Genomic DNA, 22,082 nt, shown 5'->3' with positions numbered 1-22,082 from the left:
GTTTTGGGTTTTGTGAGATCTGATGGGTTTTGGGGTTGGTTTCGGGTAAAAGAAATTATATATGAGCGGTCAAACCCGAAACAAAACCGAAAAAACCCGTAAACTAAAAGAAAAACTAAAAATCAGCCCGTCAGTCGACTCATAGGTCGACTCATAAGTCGACTGAGCAGACATTTTCCAGATTCATGCATGTTTTGCTTATTTGCCAAAACCAATGTACAAAACTCTATAAAAATACACTCATACATCTCTAATAACTTGTTATCCAGTATATCCATGACCTCAAGCCATTTACCACAATAAAATTATTTATCACCAATAATTCACATATCTTCATAGTAAAAAAAAAAAATACGGGGTTTTACAATTGCCCCGTTGCGGTAATCTCGAGAAGAGTGGTTATCTCGCTGTTGCCGAGATAATTGCTTCGGTTTTTTGATTCCTTCGCGAATCAACAAAGCTCCGGATCTGATCTGATCATTTGGTAGTCCACGGATATCAACATTCCCGTCACAGGCCAAGATCCCACGCAAGTAGTGGAGGATAAACGTTCGTTGCGTTTGTTTAGACGAGAGTTGTATTTTTTTCGTTTTCATTGTGTAAGAGTCTTATAAAAAGACTATCCTTTTTTGTTGTTATTGTAACGACTGAAGTTGTAATGACTACATCAATGAAGACATCAACTTTCTCCCCAAACAAATATCTATAGTTCCTATCTTTCGCTATATGGTCAAAATCTCTATTTTGCGTACTTGTTTGGTTATTATTAAATAATTGAACTCATCCACCTCTCTTTTATTTCCCCGTCGGTCACTAAAACTATTTGATCCTTACTTTTTAATACACCTAATATTACCCAAATCTCTACTCTTCATTTCATTAATCTTAGCAAGCATATATATGTCTTTCTCTTCCTCCTTAGATTCTAACTTCTTATAAAAAATTTCACAAGCCCTGTATTTATTCTCACTAACTTCCTTCCTTACTAGTTTATATTTTTCTAAGTTTTCCCTACTCCTACACTTTTGCCACTCTTTATATAAAGTTTTTTTTCTCTCTCTAAAGCTTTTGTACACTCTCACTCCACCACCAACTCTCCTTACCGTCTAATCTATAACCTTTAAATTCTCCTAGTATATCTTTAGCCACTTTCCTCATACAAGAAGACATGCTATTCCACATAATATTAGTCTCATTATCTATATTCCATATATCTTCTTTCATTATCTTATCTTTAAAATGTATTAAATTCTCTCCTTTTAAATTCTATCATTTAGTTCTTAGTCTTTTGTTCATGTTAGTTTTTCTACTCCACTTTTTAATAGATATGTCTAAGACCATCAATCTATGTTATGTACTTAAACTCTCTCCTGATATAACCTTACAATCCTTGCGTATTAACCTATTCACCATTCTAGTAAGAAAAAAGTATATTTGACTATTATTAAAACCACTTTTAAAAGTTATTAAGTGTTCATCCATTTTTCTAAAAAGTGTATTTTCTATTATCAAATCATATAGTATTACAAACTCTAGAATTGATTTACCCATATCGTTCTTATCTCCATACCCGAAACCTCCATGTATCATCTCATATTCGTTATTATCCTTACCAACATGCCCACTAAGACCCCCTCCTATAAATAATTTCTCTTCAAATAGGATTCATTGAACTAATTCAACTAATCTATCCCAAAATTCCCTTTTAGTACTCTCGGGCTAGCATATTTGTGGTGCGTATGTACTAATAATATTAATAACCTCTATACCTAAGACAACTTTTATTAGTATTGTTCTATCTCCAACTCTTCTTACATCTACAACACTTTCTTTTTTATTATATTATCTACAAGAACTACCACTCCATTCCCATTCTTCTCTTTACCTGTGTACCAAAGATTATATCCGATCGTTTTAATTTCTCTAGATTTTTCATCTGTCCATTTGGTTTCTTATAAACAAATTATATTTTTTCTTCTAATCATGACATCCACTAATTCTATTGTCTTTCCTGTAAGTGTACCTATTTTCCAAGTAGCTAACCTAATTCTATTTTCTTGTAAAAATCTCCTACTATTTTCCTTCTTAGACCGTTCTAGTCAATGCCTAATACTACTAAGTACCCTATTAGAGGATTGTAGATTCTTAGAACATCCTTACTTATTTGTCATAATACCGGAGTGACATCGATGTAATGCGTCGCTTCCTAGGGATGCTCTACCAAACCATCCTTGCTTACTTATTATTGTATCGGGGTGAGATTGATGCAACACGTTACGGTGAGGACGTCCCAACGAATATATAATAAGATTCATTTTTTATATGGATCCGACTATATTTTATGTTGGCCATCGACTACTTAATACAATCTTTCTGTTTTATCCTGACTTGGAGCAGACATCACTCACAAACAACATTGTGGGAGTTTCCAACAAATAAAAAGAGTAAATGAACACGCATTGCTGACAAACAGCATCGGCGGAGTTTTCAACAAATAAAAGGAGTGAATGAGAAGAGCGAATGAAAAAGACGGACCAAAATGAACTTGGAAAAAGTGAAGAAATCCCTAGAATCAGCAGGCGAAGAGATCGCCTCAACCCAAACCCTGGAATCTCTCCCCTCTAAGTTCTACGACTCCTTCATCCTTCAAGGCCTCAGAATCGATCGAATCGAACCCAACCGCCTCCTCTGCACTCTCACAGTCCCCCCTCGTCTTCTCGTAATCATCTTCACCATTTCCCCCTCAATTTCTCGGATTTTCTTCGATTTAATTTGATTTCATTTTCGTCGTCTAGAACGGCGGCGCGTTTCTTCACGGTGGGGCCACCGCGTCTCTGATCGATCTGGTGGGGTCCGCTGCTTTCTTCACTGCGGGGGCGCAGACCAAAGGCTCGCCCTTGGAGATCAGCGTTGCTTACTTGGATGCAGCCTTTGCCAATGTAAGTATGCTGGTATATTTTTCAGTTCTGAGGACGTGTAGCTGGTAATTCTTGGGTTATAATTCATGGGTCAGTTTTAATTTTGCTGTTCTAGTGCAAATTGTTCTTGTGAGCTTCCTGATATGAGTTTTTTTAAAGCTTTAGACTACATATGTTATTATTTAGTAATGTGATTCTAAAGAATAAACTGATGAAGGCGAAAGAATAATTGTGTCAACACCTTGAGTTTTTTTTATTCCGGCAGAAGATATCTACTTATTCATTAACATTAATACAAACTTGAAAAATAAACCTACCAAAATTGATTTCCATCAGTCATGGGTAATCACAACAATCATGAATTATATTTCCTATTACATATAGCTATAAAAGGAAAAGTATCATTGATAATAAAAAGATATGGAATTTGTACAAAAGGAAAATGCTATCTGTGGTCCGGGCCTTGATTTTGCAACACATGTCGAATATTGTCATGATCTTCTTGTCAACTAGGAATGTTGCAATGATCTTCTTGTGTATTGTGGATGTCAACATGATCTTCTTGCCTATCGTGAATATTGCCATGATCTTGATGATCTTCTATTCTAATATGATTGAAGCATTGGACTTCTATATTGTGTAATTTAGCTATTGGACAATATCTATTTTTGTTAATTTGTCATTTTTTGTAAAAAGCGGTAATTTTATGTAAGCTTTTAAGTTTATAATTATATATATGGTAGTCTTAGTCCGCTAATAAGAGTTTCCATAACTTTAATATTTCATATTCTAAGGGGCTGTTTGGTTGGTTTCTTTAAATCAAAGAAAAGTAAATAGGACCCCGAAACCATTAAAAGTTGATTTCCATCCATTTCCATCCTTAAAAATCACTCATATCATTCAATAATATGGTGACAACTCATCTCATCTCATCTCCTTTCTTACTTTTAAGAATGAACCAAACACAAGAAATGGGTCACATCATCCAATAATATGATAACAACTCATCTCATCTCATTAAAATTTGATTTCCATCCATTTCCTCAAAAAAAAAATTTGATTTCCATCCATCTCATTAAAATTTGATTTCCATCCATTTCCCCCAAAAAAAAAAAAAAAAAAAAAATCATGAAATGGGCTTCCCTAAATATGGGTCACATCATCCAATAATATAATGAAAACTCATCTCATATCATCTCTTTTCTTAGTTTTAAAAATTAACCAAACACAAGAAAAGAACCTATTATAGAAAATAAATTTCTTATAATTGATTTTCTTATTTATTTAGCCAACAAAACAACCTCAAAACAAGTTATGAAATTTGTTTCTTAAAAATTCACCCACATCATCCAATAATATGGTGACAACTCATCTCATCTCATCTCCTTTCTTACTTTTTAAGAAGTGAACCAAACACAAGAAAATAACCTATTATAGGAAATATGTTTCTTTTTCTTTGATTTCCTTGTTTTTTAAGCCAACCAAACAAGCCCCTTAAACTATTCTCATGTTGATTAACTTGGTATAAAAAGATGTCTTGTTTTACCCTCCAAGTTTCCTTGTTTCTATTTCTGGTTTTGAATGGCTAAGTTTAGTTCTGTCTTTTCTGGAATAATGGCTCGTGTCATTTCGGTGATGAGAGGTTTATGTGGTAGTAGAATCCCCTTTAACTTGCTAAGTACTCCAATAGAGCAGTAGCACATAAAGGTTACAAAGCCACATCATAGATCACCTAAAGGTTACAAAGTCCCATCATATAAGAAGGCAAGGACTGTTGAATAAGAGAAATGTTGAGAAATATTTGTCTCTCATCAAGAGTACTTTGTATATTCAAAGTGTTCCTGCATGTCAGATGAGTGGGGCAATTGTTTTGAATCAGCCTCTGATGAAGGCCATTGCTAAACTAGTTGTGGATCAATGTTCTTGTATGCAGAGGGTTTCTCAAGAATAGAGAATATGCCAACAATTGAATTGTTTTTATAGAGATGCACTGAAGAAATGATGTCATGTAATATTCTTCAAGTTGCTATTGGTAATGCTCCAAAATACAAACTTGTTGAAAGGAGATAGAGAATGTAAACTGATAAATTTCTGCTAACCATGCAGCGCCATTCTGAGCTAAATGTAGATTGGAACTTTTGAAAATGGCTGAACAAGAGTTAACTTTCTGTTTTGTTGATGCAACTTGTTGGTTGTGATGAGACATTGGGCAACAGTTACTTTTCTTGAGGCTGGGGAAAACTGGTAAAACATGGGGATGAATGATCAATTATGATGGGGGCCTCAGTCACTAACTAATTTATGGAGGCTCGTTTTTAAAGATTTTCTCATAGTGGTTTGGTAACTTTGCAACGTATTCTATTTGATTAGGAAGTTAAGAGTTAAGAGTTCAGATTGATTATAATTTATAATGAGTTCATAATTTAGTTCTGGAGGAGCAGTAGATCATGCCATCTGAGAGCATGAATATTTCAGTATTCTTCTAGAAGTAACTGAAGCTATATTGTAAAACATATTGTATGGGAATGCAATTTGTGGGCAATTAGGTGAATGAAGGTTATAGATATATATGCATTCTGGGAAGAACTGTCAGTGGGTGTTGCAGAGGAAATTTTATTTAGATGATTGTTTGAAGGAAACGAGTTTTAGAGGAAATTAGTTATGCATTCAAAAATGTAGTACACCTGGAGGTGTAATGGTTTTCTTTTATTTAAGAATCAGAAACCCAGTTCTGAAAAGATATTGCATTTTACTAAGAGATATTGGCACGACTGAAAGTATTGTTTGTAACCAAAGTGCATTTTACTAAATAGTAGTTGGTTGTGATAATGATGGATTGGAAAATAGTACCATAATACTAGAGTACTGGTGCGCACTAGGAGTAAATAAGTAGAGGTTTTCCTGTCTTCTTTGGCATTCAGTTTGTAATTAAACAATTATGTTGCATGGACACGGCATGAGACACTGGCACAATACAAATTCTGACAAGGATACAGTGATACACATAATGATTGAACCATTTTCAACATTAGTCCAACATGTCATACTCTCATGGTAGATGTTTCTGTGCTACGTCATAATTAGTATTATGTTCTACCTGGACTTTGATTTTTTATATGCACTTTTTGGGGTTTTGCATATGATCCTCATCGTAGCATACATATAAAGTAGAATTATCACTAGATCAACTTGTATATCATAATATTCACAACTTCGCTTACAAGATAAACATTGATGCTCTTCAAGATTCACTTCAAAGAAATTCTTGATTTTTTGTTTCCTTGGTTAAAATACTCTTTTAGCGATAAATGTAGTATTTATACCTTTTTAGCGCTCGACTTGAGCTTTCTAACTCCAGGAGGATGTTTTATGTCTATAATGGCCAAATAATTTGGGCTATTCCTCTTTATTAAATGCTCACTTTAAGAAGCTAGAGATCTAAATCCTTTTTCTCTCTCTCTCTCTCTCTCACACACACACAACCTCATGAAATCCCCCTTCTGTAATGTCTTTCTTTGTAGAAAAAACCATGTCTTCTCTCTCACTCTCTCTGAAACCGATCAACTCTCCCCTCGTAGTGCTAGCCCAATCAGTTCTCTCCCCTCACAATCCGATGCTCCTCATCTCTCTTAACCCACAATATCATCAACATAGTTGTTCTCATTGCAATGGCTAATCAACTCTCCCTTTTCTCAACTCTAAATTAATGAAAATTTTGAACTTATAAATACTTAGTGGTATGTATAAAACTTGCGTTTCTACTGAATTTTGATGCTGATTTTCTTGATTGTAAGTAGTTATTCTTTTATTTCTGCATATTACTTTCAAGTCTTTGAATTTCAACATGTAATGCGAGAATTTTCTTGCTCATATGCTCTCTTCATTACCAAAATAGCAAACGGGAAAGAGGCAAATAGGAATTAATTTATTTCGAAAGTATAGGTATTTTTAAAAAGAAAAATATTAGTGAGGTTTACTAGAAAAGGAAGTGTTGTGTATAGATAGATGTGTCCTCTTACCAACCTCAAATTCCTAAACCTCCAACTTCTACATCGAAAAGAAGCAAAAGAGGTTTAAAATTAAGATAAGATGCTGAGAAAATCCCAACATAAACAATGGATGAAAACTCTAGTAGAACAAGTTATCAAAATAAACCCAAAACCAATGTTATCAAAGGCATATGCCTTATGCGCCCTATGATGCGAGGTAGTGGTGAAGTGTACCACGTCTAATGTGGCAGTGCCTTTTGCACCTTGCAAGTACCCTGCGTGGCTGCGCCTCTTGCAGTGTGTACACAAGACATAATCTCATATATTTTTGTTCTTTAACATTTAATTGGGTCTTTATACCCGTTAACCCCCTTCCTAATAAGGAATGTAAACCCCTTAAACCTTTTCAGTAGCTACCTTGAGGACCCTAACTAATTCTTGTTTACTATTTAGTTTTTCTTCGTTATTAGCCTTGATTTGACTTTTGATTTGAAAAGGTATGAACTTCGCTATTATGTTGGATGTGTTAGTATTAGGAATTAAGACTTTATTTTGTGATTTGTATTAGATATTACTTATTTTGACACATTTTTTAAGAAAAATTAATAAACTTCTTCTTTCATGCTTGATTATCTCTCTTAAAAATTATGTCTACAGTGTACTCCTCGCTTTACTAGGATGCACACATTGCATTGCACCTTTTGTATGTGCTCGTAAAGAGACTTTTTTGTCCCATTGTACCTCGCGCGTTGATAACACTGCCATAGACAATAAGATCTTCCTTATATGCTCTCTTCCTCATCATTATTAGAATAGCAAAAGGGAAAAGGGCAAATAGAAAGTAACATACCTCGAGAGTATAGGTATAGTTAAAAACAAAGAATAGCAAGTTTAATTGGAGAAGAAAGCGTCACATATTGGTAGAGGATTTTCCCACTAACCTCAATTCCCTAAACTTCGAAGCACTGCATAAAAGAGAAGCAAAAAAGAGTTAGAAATTATTACTTAATACAATCAATATTAATTGTAATGGCTACTCTAATATATACATAAAAAGTAATAAAAAAGGTAAAACAAGCACTACTTACAACCAAGAAAATTACTTATCCTTGTGTATCAAATTCTGCCAAAAAGCAAGCTTTATACGATCACTGAGTATTTGTAAATTTAAAATTTTCATTAATTTGAAGTTGTGAGAGGGGGGAGCTGATTGGTCATAATTACTGACAATTATATTAATGGTATTAATGGTGTAGTGGGTTAAGAAAATGAGAGGCATTCTGGCACCAACCTTAAAGCTTTATATGCCCCACTATATTATCAACGTAATTGACAATTATGGCAAATTTGCAATGACCACTCAACTCCCCTTCTCTTAACTCTAAATTAATGAAAATTTTAAACTTATTAATGTTGTAATGGCCCCAAAATTTGATACCGAGGTGGGGCCAGGAAGATATAAAAAATTAGGCATGACCAAGGCATTAGAGGGAGGGTTGACTTGCTTAATTCTTATATACACTCTTGTTTAAAGCAACAGTACGAAATATGACAATAATAATACACAACTCCCAGAGCTATAGGGCTGACAGCAGAGTCCACAGAATTATCGTAAATCCAAAAAAGGGCATAAGGGAACATAGCACTATAGTGTTCAAGAACATAATGTAAATCATCATTATTTATAACATATTACATCACAACAATACTATAAAATGAAAGAACTAGCTATATACTTCTTGCTTGCGCATTTCAGCTAAACTTCTTCGGGCTTTGCAATCCCCATGCCTTTGACATGTTCGCTTCTTGCGAACGGGTGCAGAAACAAATAGGATTGAGCAAATGGCTTAGTAGGCAACCACAATAATATCCATGGTACGACTATAGAACAAAAAGGAATTGACAATGCTGCTAATCGAAATGAATTGTAGATATTGTCAATAAAGAATCAAACTCTAATATTTAGGATTCAAATCCTCTTAACCACAAGATTCATCAATGGTCACATGCATGCTTTATAAAACACCCAACGACAAGTTTCCTTGCGTAAAGTGTAATGTCTCACTGGCAAGTTTCCTCACATATTAGGAAATGTGCAAATAAACACCCATCGACAAGTTTCCTCGCATAAAGGCTAATATCCATGAATATAGAGTGTTAAACAAAGACAAGACTTGCAATTAAACAATTGATATTTACTCAAAACTAAGATGTCACAATTCGAGGAATGACTATTTCAACCAAGGTTTTAAATGTCGGATATTAGGTTCATGTCGGACGGCTAAAATTCATGCTGGATAACGAAAATCAGAGATATGTTGGGGGACATGAAAAAATATCATGGTGTGCATGTGTAATATAAATATCATAAATAAAATCTAAACATACTTAATAAATTATATTATCTAAACATATAAAAAATACATAATTTATGATGTCTAAGATTGATGTTGAAGGAAAGAGGTGAGAAAAGGAAAGTCTTATGTCATCGGTTAAGGAGTAAGAAGATCGCCCGATATTGATATCGAAAGATCAAATCGGAGAAGAGATCGATGAGATGTCGAAGGAGAGAGAAGATGAGTGACGGAAATGACTTTGATCTTTTGTTTCCATTTCCTCTAACTGATCGGGTTTTGTCTTTGAAAGCAATATAAAAACAATTAAGAATTTAAACCCAAACCTATATAAACATAAAAACCAGTTACTTTTTTAGACTGAAAAATCGGCCGACATGGCCGACATGTCTCTCGATATATTCGACATGAACTCTGAAAATACAATACACATTGAAAAGCTCCATATCTTGTCGGTTGGCCCAAAAATCCGACATGTCCGACATGACGGTCGACATTTAAGACACTGACTCCAACATAATCAAACATGGAGTTTCAATTGCATATATTGACAATTAATTAAGGGTATACCTGTAAGCACGTAATTGGCAATCAACCCACACATGAAGCATTTCCAATTGGACTTTACGGAAGAAATAGAGTATACAAATGAATATCCAATTTCAACTATGAAATTTTCAAGAAAACAAAAGATAGGAAAAACAAAAAGGGGGAATGGAAGCAGGAAATAAAGTTTCCAATGAATTCCAAGCAAAAAGCTCAGAATTTGGTTTCTTGGAAATGCCGGCATTGTTTAAGGTTTTAAGAAACCTATTTGCTATAATTTTGTCCTGGGAAACAAAGTTTTAGAAAACTTTTTAGGAGATCAGTTTCCTGGGTGGATGTGTTACAGAGGGTTTTCCATAGCTTTCTGTTGTCTTTGGGCGAACCAAACCGGCCCTTAGTGAAAGGGCGAGAACTCAAGTGTGCTCCATGTGTAAATTGGAGTTTGTTTTTAGTATATTGATATAGAGGCCACCAAGAGTTATGGATATAGGAAATGAAGGGACCTTCTGAAGCGAGTTATATATTACTTGATCCCTTTAGCTAATTACATTTTGCTTGATCAATGATGGGATGTACAGATGTTTTTATTAATGGGATTTTATCTTGCTCTCTCATTATTACATGGTGTAATGTTTAAGATTCCTGGGAATGATGCTCGAGGGATATAAAGCAGCGCACGCTGGTTCTATCCTTGATTGGGATCTCTCTAGTTTGAGAGGAAATTCTTAGTAGAGGTGGGTTTGACCAACTAATATAACTCAATGTTTTAGGGCTTGTTTGGATTGAGGGGAATAAGAGAGAAGGGAAGTTAGGGGAACCATTCACCTTGTTTGGGAACATTTAGGAGGTGAAGTTATTCACCCTAGTTCCCCTTGGTTCACCCCTTAATAGTATAAAATTTGTTACCCCCCAAATTGGGGTGTAACCAAGGGGAAGAGAACTTCCTTCCCTTTCCTTCCCTTCTCTCACCTAGTTTCCCTTAACTTCCCTTAACCCCATTGAAATCCAAACACACCCTTAATCTCTTTGAGCTGGTTATAAGCTAACAACTAGTTGAGATTAGAGGCTTTAGCTAGAACTTTGTTGAAGTTTGTATTTTTTGGCAGAGTATTTGATACAGTATTGCTTTAGATCTGACACTGAAAAAAATAAACGAAAATTTCTCTAGTTTGAGAGGAATTTCTTAGTAGAGGTGGGTTTGACCAACTAATATAACTCAATGTTTTAATCTCTTTGAGCTGGTTATAAGCTGACAACTAGTTGAGATTAGAGGCTTTAGCTAGAACTTTGTTGAAGTTTGTATTTTTTGGCAGAGAGTATTTGATACAGGATTGCTTTAGATCTGACACTGAAAAAAATAAACGAAAATTTCTCTAGTTTGAGAGGAAATTCTTAGTAGAGGTGGGTTTGACCAACTAATATAACTCAATGTTTTAATCTCTTTGAGCTGGTTATAAGTTGACAACTAGTTGAGATTAGAGGCTTTAGCTAGAACTTTGTTGAAGTTTGTATTTTTTGGCAGAGAGTATTTGATACAGGATTGCTTTAGATCTGACTCTGAAAAAAATAAACGAAAATTTCATGAAGCTTCAATCAGATTTAGTTCAATTAGGATTAGATAAGTTAGTTATGATTTTATTTAATTTTATCCTTTCCTCTAGTTAAGATCTTATCTAATGTTATATTCTTTTAGTTAGGATGTTATTTGATGTTATCTCTACTTTAGTTAGGTTTTTTTTGTAATCCTAGTTTTTCTATAAATAAGATTTTCTTTTTTTATTTAAGGAAAGAGAAGAATGCTTGTGTGAAATTTGCATGTCGATTGCAGCTAGTATTAGACATATGAGTTTGCCAGTATGTGAAGTGCTCTGGTGTAAAGCCGGACATTTCTATCTTATTTTTTAAATGAAGAGTGCAATTTTTATATATATATTTTTATTTTTATACATCAGTCTAAACAGATCGCTATTTTTCCATTACTCATCAATAGCGGTAAATACCATGTAGAATATTGTTAAAGATACGAGGAGGAAGGAGGGAGCTTCACAAAATTTCTTTCACTTGTCATAATTTTTTTATTTAAATTTTGCTACCTCGCCATCTCATTTCACTTGTCATAACTTGGGGCAATCTATGGAGGATATATCTGCTGGCTACTATTACAATGTTATTACAATGTTTGTAGAGCTTGCGTATGGTATTAGAGAAATGAGAAGAGGAGCTCCATAAAATTTCTTTCATTTGGCAAAACTTGGGACCATCCATGGGTGAAATGCGCTTGCTTGTGGTGGGTGAGCTCATAGGTTTAATTGAGGAGGCTCACCTCTGGTAATTTTATTCTCTATTAGGGTTGATAGTTGCACTTATTCATCTTCTGGTTAAGAGTGAAAAACCCTGGTTCTTTCTTGTTCAAGAATTTTTGATTGAATTGAGTTTTGTATTTATTTACCTATAGGTTTCCACGTAATGACAGGTCTCTCTCTGCCTAGCTTTAAGTTAGTCTTGATCATTATTTCTTGTCCTATTGTTTCAGAAATTTTGACTGTTGTTAACTAAGCAGGCTAAAAATAGTTTGACAGCATTTGTTTCACTGTTTGAAAATTAACATGCACTTTTCTTTTGAAGATGGAATCCTTGTTTTACCGCCTTAGACCCCTAGATAATTTTAGTCCTTCAATAACCCAGGAGGATGGTTTCTCTGTCTCTTTTATATGGAATCCTTATTTTTATCACCTTAGGCTCCTAGGTAATTTTTGTCCTTCAATAACCCATGAGGCTGGTTTTCTGTCTCTTTTATATTGAGAACTTTTGTTATCATTTTGCATTATATGCTTCCTAAGGGAAGTTTATTATATTACTCTGTGGTTAATATCATCCAGGAGGAAATTGAGATTGAAGCCAAAGTTCTACGAGCTGGAAGATCAGTAGGAGTTGCTACTGTAGAGTTAAGGAAGAAAAACGGCGGAAAAATTATAGCTCAGGCCCGTTATACAAAGTATCTTGGTGCATCTAGCAAACTATAATTATGCCTTTCATATGCTTTGTATTATGGAACCATGGTTATTGTTTTCACAGATTAAACTCCATTAGAAAATAAGAACCTTGTTGTACAATTGTTTGTGTTGTATTATTGTTGCTTTCAGAAGGTAAATGGTTACGAAGAAAAGGAAGTTTATGTTTGATGAAGTACAGGACATTTCTGAGCTAGAGTTCGTACTACACTTGAAGAATGCCAAGTAAAGTAAACCTTTCTTTGATTTCTGCCATATGCTAATCCAAGTCTTTTGTTGATGTAATCACCTTGGCTTTTGGATGTAAAATATTTCCTCCATGTTGAATTGAGCCTCCCATAAACTCTCAGAATACACAAAGGAGTAAATCTTGTTATCTTGTTAAAGAGTGCGTCCAAGTTGGGTAACGAACAAACGGGCTATTTGGTTTGACATTTTAGTTCAATTAGCTGGTGACGAGGCGATGTAAGAAGTAGATCAGGTTCGTTTGAATTGGGGGGCAGAACGGATATTTGGAGATGGGAGAGTTTTCTTAGACAGCGATAACTCATCTAGAACGTCAGTTTCTATTTGTATTACCAGAAATGAAAGTGCGGGGTTCTTTGATCTTTTTAATTTTGATAGCATTTCAGGGGAATGATCCTATTCTTTTGTCTCTCTCCGTTCTAAAAATAACATGGAGTTTGTAGTCCGAGTGAAAACCTGAGGAGAGAAGAACGTAGTTGATTAGCTATGAGAACGGGATGCATCAAGTCTATAAGTTCCACGTCAAAAACTATTAACCTTCGCCTACAAATTAGTCAAGTCAAAACCATAACCTACACTCACAAACTAATTTGTTGATGTAGGATGTTTAACAGACAATTTCATGGAGGATTTAGACAATCACGAGCTAAATACATATTTATACGTATTATTGACTTCAGCAAAAAAACAATCATATTATCCAACCTAGAAGGCGAATTTTGACACGTTATATATGTAAACCGCCTATCTCGACGAGACGAAGCCAACTAGATTGTCAGCTTTTAAAATCTTATGAGTAATACACAGTTTTGGTTAAAATCCAAAAATAAACATTTTTCAATTTATTTTTAGTAATTAAGTTGGAGTCTATTTAGATTAGGAAATAAATTCAATATTAAAGTCAAATTAGATTAGGAAACAAATTCAATATTAGAGTCAAATTAGATTAGGAAACAAATTTAATTTTGATTCATGATTTGTTTCCTCTATTATATGGAGTCTTTTTAGGATAGAATTTGATACTTTCTATTTCTTTGTAATTCTAGTCTTACTAGGAGTCTTATTTATTTTCTATTTAAGCTGAGAACTGTAAGCTCTAAAGGCATAGTTTTACATCAATAAAATTTCTATATTAATATTTTCTTCGTGAATTCGGAGATCGTACTTTGTGGATTTAGAGAATATCCCTCGGTGGATTCTGAGGTTATCACTTCCGCGCTGCGTCAATTGGTATCAGAGCTTTATTCCTCCGATCCGATGACAGGTGATGAAGCCCCTATGTCTTGAACTAAGTTCGATGAGTTAAAGATCGATGTTAATCAGACGAAGACTGCCATAGAGCGACTTGCGTCGGTAGGAGGGTGTCTGAACACGGTAGGAGTTCAAAATTACGTTGATGGTCGCCAGCGACATGATTCGACTCTACAGGATGAATTCAACAGCGACAATGACCCAAAGAAAGACCTTGGAGTTGGGAAGAGTACTAAAGAAGCAATAAAGAAAGAAGAACAACATCCAAAGCACAATATCTTCCTCACGAGATGCACTGTGATGCAGAAAGTTTGTGATGTTATTATTGACAGTCACAATATAAAGAATCTTGTCTCTTGGCATATGATGAATAAGTTAGGTTTGAAGATAGAGAAACACCCACCTCTCTACAAGATCGACTGGATTCGCAAGGTCAATGATGTGCAAAACGATGAGATGTGTCGGGTACCTTTTTCTATTGGTCACAGCTATGTTGATGATGTGTTGTGTGATGTGGTCAAGATGGATACTTGTCATATGCTTTTAGGTAGGCCATGATAATTCGATATTGGAGCTATCTATAAAAGCAGAGACAATGTTTATATCTTTAAGAAGGATGGACGCAGAATTGTACTTATGCCTCTTACAGAAAAAGGAGCCATCTAAGATAAAAGCTACTGAGAAGAAGAAACCTTTGGTGACAAACAACGAGGCTTTAGCAGAAAATATGAAACAATTTGAAGAGATCTATGTTAGGTCTCATGTTTATGAGCGTATTGTCTAATCTGATTTTGATGATTAACAAATAATTCCTAACATCGTTTGTCGAGTGTTTGCATTTTGTTTGTTAGGTATTCTCCACAAAGATCCTCCAGTTAGAGCTTGGTTGGACTTGCACCTACACTATAATATCCATTGGAGGTTGGAAGGAATTTGGATTGAAGTCCTTTACGCATTCAAGTCAAAGATCCAATGTCGCGCTTCATCCCTCTTCCCAGATCAAGCTTAACGAAGTTCATTTGTCTTGGGTATAGTGTTTGTAGGTTAGGTGTTTACTTTATGTGGTATACTTAGAGCTCAAATCATACCCACACATTATTTCGATTTATCGTTTTTCGTTGCCTTTACACATTATTTCGATTTATCCACAAAGACAAGTTTTAGTCATATAAATATGAAACTCAGAGATATACTTACAAACATACACATTTGTTTCATATTTATTATTTTTGGAAAAATAATGTGTTTACGGATTAAAGACTTGATTATACTATTTTACATCCTTTCTAAAGTCTATTAATCCATTAAAAAGAATCTCAAAACTTGTTTGAGAAGATTTCATCAAAACCAAGCATTTCATGATTTCGCATTTTTGACCGTTTTCCAAAACAGTGAGTTTTCACTCTTAGGAAATGATATTTTAGAAATTCTTTTTTCTAATATAAATATTTTCCCAAGTTTTATTATTTTTGGAGTTGATTTACTATTTTAAATCAAATTTACAAAATTAACTCTTCAAGAAATTTCAGAAACTGGAATATCTATTTTTCAGTCAGTGAGTTTTCACAAATACGAAGTGATATTTCAGAAATTTCTTCTCTAACATGTTTATCTTCATGTGTATAAATGTTTTCTAAAGTTTTACTATTTTTAGAGTTGATTTGCTATATTAAATTGAAATTAGAAAATCAGCTTCTCAAAATTTTAGCTAACCTGTGTATCGGTTATAAGTCGACCGATTCTTATAATAAGTCGACCGATCACCTCTTATTAGTCAACTGATATCATTTTGTAGTCGACCGACTAGAGTGATTTTCCAGCCTTTTATTTTTCAAACAATTCAGTTGGCCGATATGTTTCATCAGTCGACCGATCAATGGTAAAATGACTGTAACGACTAGTTTTTGGCTGTTTTCTTTTAAGAGGGTATATATAGCCCTCATAACTCATTGGTTTCATGATGGAAGTTTAGAAAAAGGTTTTGCAAGTTTGTTTAAAGGGTTTTAAGAGAAAATCATGGATGTTTCTTTGTTTGAAGGAGTTTTTACAAAGAGAAGGATTTCATCTTCAAATCTCTACCTCTCTTTGTTTTAGAGAAATTTTTCTAATCTCTTCATCTAGCTATTTAATATTTTGGTTCTCATGTTTTTATGCTAGATTGAATTGAGTTTAATTTTCATTTTACTCATTGTTTTCACACACAACCACTTGAGATTTAGTATTTCACATTAAGTATATTTAGGTTGTGAGAATGATTCTTTGAGAGAGCTTACATTTTATTCTCATTTGTATTGGAGAACAAATTCTTTATTTGCACTTATCGTTGTAACACGTTATAATACACTAGAATACTTAGAGAAGTGGTTGGAGAGAGACCGAAGTCAATACTAAGAGGAGTGAGTTGGTTGTAATGCCTAGGGAGAAGTTGTAATTCCAAACACAGGTAGTCCAACACTTAGAGGAGTGTGGCTTGTGGGATTCACAACGTGTGCATTGTAAAAATTTGTGGTGAACTTTGAAAACTGTGTAGTATTTTTGAGATAGTGTAGATCTCCTCGAGGTGAGGAGCGGAGACGTAGGTCGAGTGTTAGACCGAACTCCGTGATCATATCGTTTGTTTGCGATTATGTTTTTGGCACACTATTTCTATTTATATCTTGTGATTATTGTTTATATCGCCTATTGCCTTTTGCTTATCCTTGCATATCTCATTGTATATCATATTGTTAGGATATTGCATTGTAAAGTTTTTAATTCGGCATCGTAATCGTATTAGATTAGCAATTACCCTATTCAACCCCCCTCCCCCGTTTAGGGTAATTTCAGTCTATGATTTAGTTGTAATTGGAAATAAAAAACGTACCCATGCCGAAATTCCTCCTAAGGTGAAAACACTCGTTATGCATGAGATTCATTATGGTGATATGATAGTGAAGATGGATGATATGCATGATATTCTCAAATCGGTTGAGAGTGATATTGCATATATTGATGTTATCCCGATGGAGGAGAAGGATAAATTAGAGAGTGAGGCAACTGATGATATGTGTAAATTTCTTGGTGGAGGGCTAGAGACAAAGGAGATGAAAGAATTGTGTATGGAGTGTGACTCAGGATTTTCTTCTCTGGAACCAAAGATTGTGAATAATTTCAAGATGATTTTGATGATACTTTCAGCACTAGAATATGAGAAGCAACATGGAACATTTTGAGGAGTTTTTCAAGTCAATTGCACATCCACATGCCGCCAATAAAATACACATGATGTCGGAAAGAATAATACACAAATTTGATTCAGAAGAAGTCCAAACCAAGAAGGTAAAAGAACAAATGGAGAAAATCAATGCGAAGTACAAGGCGGATGCTGATCGATGCATGCTAAGAAAGATATTTATCGATGAAGCTGCTATTCAAGCAAATATAAGCTCGAGGTCGAGCTTCTTTCAACAAGGAGAGACTGATGTAGGTTGTTTAACAGACAATTTCATGGAAGATTAGGACAATCACGAACTAAATACAGATTTATATGTATTATTGACTTTCTCAAAGAAACAATCATATCTTCCAACCTAGAAGGCGGATTCTGACATATTATATATATAAATCGCCTATCTCGACTAGAAGAAGCCAACTAGATTGTCAGATTTTTAAAATCTCATCAGCAATACCCAGTATTGGTTGAAATCTAAAAATAATCAGTTTTTAGTTTATTTTTAGAAATAAAGTTGGAGTCTATTTAGATTAGGAAATAAATTCATTATTAGAGTTAAATTAGATTAGGAAATAAATTCAATATTAGAATCAAATTAGATTAGGAAACAAATTCAATTTTGATTCATGATTTGTTTCCTCTATTATAGGGAGTCTTTTTAGATTAGGAAACAAATTCAATTTTGATTCATGATTTGTTTCCTCTATTATAGGGAGTCTTTTTAGGATAGAATTTGATACTTTCTTCCTCTATTATAGGGAGTCTTTTTAGGATAGAATTTGATACTTTCTATTTCTTTGTAATTCTAGTCTTTCTAGGTGTCTTGTTTATTTTCTATTTAAGCTGAGAATTGTAAGCCCTAGAGGCATAACTTTACATCAATAAAATTTTTATTTTAATATTTTCTTTGTGGATTCGAAGTTCATCGTGAATTCGTAGATAGTTCTTTGTGGATTCAGAGAACACTCATTAGTGGATTCCGAGGTTATCACTTTTGCGCTGCGTCATATGGTCACCAGTGTTGTATTTAGAAAAATTTTCCTGACTAAAGATGAAAATATAATATTATAAGGCTATAGTACCTGATGAAAATACACTTGTGCATTTTACTGTTGAAAATTTAGATGGGATTTTACTTTCGAATGGATGAATTCAAGTGTTATTACTAATTTTTAGTGTTCTTAGACATCTTGGATGCAATTTTAATTTTACTTATTTATTTAATATTTTTTTTTGGAAATATTAAACACGATTTTACATTTACATACAATTTTAATTTTACTGTTGCGATAAGTATCTAGTTACATCTTGAAGTTTCTTCTTCCTTGAAGCTTTTAAGGCCTCTTCCACGTTGCCAACATTCACTCGCAATGTATAATTTAGAGACTAGTCAAATAAAACGTTTATCTTCTAATTTCATTGTTTTACACTAATCCACGTTCTATCTCTCGATTTACTAGCTTTTCCACCTACCTACTTTCTCATTTCTTGATAGGTATACAGAGCATTTTATCTGGTGAATAAAGCCAGATCAGCGTTGACAAGATCCCACGCTCGATCCCTACGGCAGAGATTCGTCCCCCTTCCCCTGTATGTGCACACGCAACACCATGTGGATTACAAACCCCAAGGCCTTACTTTGAAGTTTTAAGAGTTTTACGCAAGTGATTTCATTTCGCGAGGCTGGCGATCCTTTGCCTATTTATGCACGCATCACGCAGAGAACCGAAGGGCATTAGGGAGGGAGAGAGAGAGAGGAGTAACGATGGATCTGAATGAAGTCGAGAAGTGGCTTCAGGGAGGAGACGGCGACGACGAGGCGATGAAGCTGGAGCAATGGGAGGAGGCGTTGGCTTGTAAATTCTTCGACGCCTTCACCGTTAAGGGAATCCATGTTGATTTAGTCCAGCGTGGAAGATTGGTTTGCTCAATGAAAGTTCCTCCTCGCCTCATCAACGTAAGCTAAAATATATCTCCTCGTTGTACTTCTGGAGTTCATATATACGTTCATAATTACGGCAACAACAATAGGACATTTGTTCCTTAATTTTAAGACCAACTATTTACAAGCATTCTATATATTTTCCTTTCACTTTCTTTAGGATTCTTTATTCATCGTCCTGTACTAGATCTCAGTCTATACCCTAGATGTCCACCACCGATGCCATCCTCCGCCTTAATTTATCAGGCACAAACGTAGCTGATACGTTCTTATAGATATTAGAAAATTAGACATAAAAACCGTAATTGGTTTCTTGCAGTTATGGTTTCAAAAGCATTATGGAAAAATCTCTGTTCTTTGAATTTTAATTAATTGTATAAACATAAAGTCCTGATTCCAATGCATCAGCGAAAAGTGCATTTATGCCCCGGAACGTCGATACTTACTCAACTGAGAAGATGAGGGCGAGAGAATGTCTTATTGTTTTTAAAGCATAGTTATTATTTTAACTTTTATCCTCACGGCCATCTTTATTGGCATTAGTTTTCTTTTGCCAACGTGCAAGAGATCTAAAAATTTACAGTTCATTTGCTTCATATTTCAGAGTACTGTTTATTTTTGTAAAAAAATCTAAACATGTGAATATAAATGCAATTTGATGGCAGGATTTGGGTAATTTTCTACATAGCGGAGCGGTAACTTCGCTTGTTGACCTGGTGGGATCTGCGGTGTTCTTTAGTACTGGTTCTCCTAGCTCAGGGGTTTCTATTGAGATCTCTGTTTCTTATTTGCGTCCAGCTTATCTTCATGTAAGTTTGCACCTTATACAATTCCCCAAGATAGAAAAAAGAGGGAATAAAAAAATCCCAATGAATATAGATAATAAAATATTGATCCATTACAAATATTAACTTAAAATTCCTTTAGGAGTTCAAAGATTACTAGAAAGACTCTTGAGTGGCAACTTGAAAGAGTAAATAGGACGAGTTAACTGCGAAAAAGCTAGGTGGAACCAAGACTTTCTTATATATACAATGCTTATACAAATGGTAAATAACATGAACTACCTTCAAAATGTGTTAGTTAATTGTAACGAGACGGTAGGTAGGTACTCATGATCTGATAGAGAAAGCACATGCAGATTTAAATATACGGATAGATGAGCGAGCTAATACGTGCATTGGTAACTTGACTGACCAAGATATCAAGATTTTTGGGTCAGCGCGTTACCTAACATTTCATATTTAATTAAGCCTTAATATTTAGGGTAATGGGTCTAGCCATCTTGTCTTCAAGGTGCATGAACTGCAGACAACTTGTGGAAGATAATATCTCGCCTTGATATTGGCTTAGTAATCTTATTATTCTAGTCTTGACCTAGGATGTCAATTAAAAGGATAGAGATATCCACGGACGTATCGATATTCTTATCTGATATGTACGATGCATATACAAGTGTTAAATATAAATATCTATATCCGTTAGAGCATGGAACAAACATAATAATTTGGTAGGATCTAATACAAATTAATATGAATATAATTAAGTAGGATCTGTTGATCAGGATCTAAGAAAGGATCAGATGGTAAATTATTTCAACGATAGATCAGTGGTTATAATAGTAGTTTATCTAGAGATGTAACCTTAATTTTTTAGATATGTTGGCGATCTAAGATATGTCAATCTTCTAATGTTTTCCCAATTTCTGATTTGTATCCGTATACAATTTTGACAGATATGAACGATAACTTTTTATGTAAGATTCATGTTGTATTCCTATTATAGTGTCAAACTATATATATATATTAGAGGATGAGGATATAGTAAGTACTACATCCGCTGAATTAGGTGGCTGATTAGTCCTGATTCTTCAATGTAGGATGAGATTGAGATTGAAGCAAAGGTTTTGCGAATGGGAAAGAGAGTTGGAGTTGCTATGGTGGAGCTGAGAGAGAAGAAGACCGGGAAGCTCATAGCTCAAGGTCGTCATGCCAAGTATCTTGCCGTATCCAGTAAACTTTGAAGTCTGATCAACAGACCACTGATCAACTAATAGCTGAGTAAACAAATAAATATTATAATAGAAGTGACCTTTAGAGTGGAGCTCTAAATTAAGATAGATCACTTACCATTTCGTATTTTCGTTTGTATTTGCACTTCGATCTATATTTCTAATTACGTTTTCTCCCCTTCATCCTTTGGAATAAATCACATTGTAAAAATATCATTCACACGCTATTGTACTAGCTTTCTCGCTTGATGTCTCCTAATTTATTCATTTTCAATACCAAATGAGAGAAAAAAAATGGATACAATTTACCTTTCAAAACCATTTTGCTTAAGAATAAAAACAAGAGAAAAGGTAGATCCGAGCGCGTTGACCCTATCAAGGTTTCCCATCTGCAAATACTTGCTTGTGTTAGTATTAGTTAATCCTATTCGATTGACATTGATTGAAAAATTATTTGACAACACAGATCGTGATTAATTAAAATCGCTTAAGTATTCGTTCAACCCGTTATCAGAAAATCCTTAATCTTAGATGAAAAGGTGGAAGCTACAGATAAATTGGTATCAAAAGTCAAGCCAATTTTGGTTGTTGAAAAAGAACAAG

The 22,082-nt window shown here is 34.4% G+C and overlaps 2 protein-coding genes across 2 annotated transcripts; both read left to right on the top strand.

The window, feature by feature from the left end:
- Positions 2,402 to 12,993, top strand: LOC109825260 (acyl-coenzyme A thioesterase 13-like). The gene is made up of 3 exons (XM_020392076.1): positions 2,402 to 2,719; positions 2,796 to 2,939; positions 12,687 to 12,993. Exons 1-3 carry the CDS (start codon positions 2,540 to 2,542, stop codon positions 12,828 to 12,830), a joined length of 468 nt encoding a protein of 155 aa, XP_020247665.1. The 5' UTR covers positions 2,402 to 2,539; the 3' UTR covers positions 12,831 to 12,993.
- Positions 19,106 to 21,734, top strand: LOC109825708 (acyl-coenzyme A thioesterase 13-like). The gene is made up of 3 exons (XM_020392581.1): positions 19,106 to 19,483; positions 20,134 to 20,277; positions 21,348 to 21,734. Exons 1-3 carry the CDS (start codon positions 19,292 to 19,294, stop codon positions 21,489 to 21,491), a joined length of 480 nt encoding a protein of 159 aa, XP_020248170.1. The 5' UTR covers positions 19,106 to 19,291; the 3' UTR covers positions 21,492 to 21,734.

This window comes from Asparagus officinalis, chromosome 10 (genome assembly GCF_001876935.1).
Source record: "Asparagus officinalis chromosome 10, Aspof.V1, whole genome shotgun sequence".
NCBI classification, from domain to species: domain Eukaryota; kingdom Viridiplantae; phylum Streptophyta; class Magnoliopsida; order Asparagales; family Asparagaceae; genus Asparagus; species Asparagus officinalis.
Note: the sequence above shows the minus strand (reverse complement) of the source record. Positions and strands in the feature narration are given on the sequence as shown.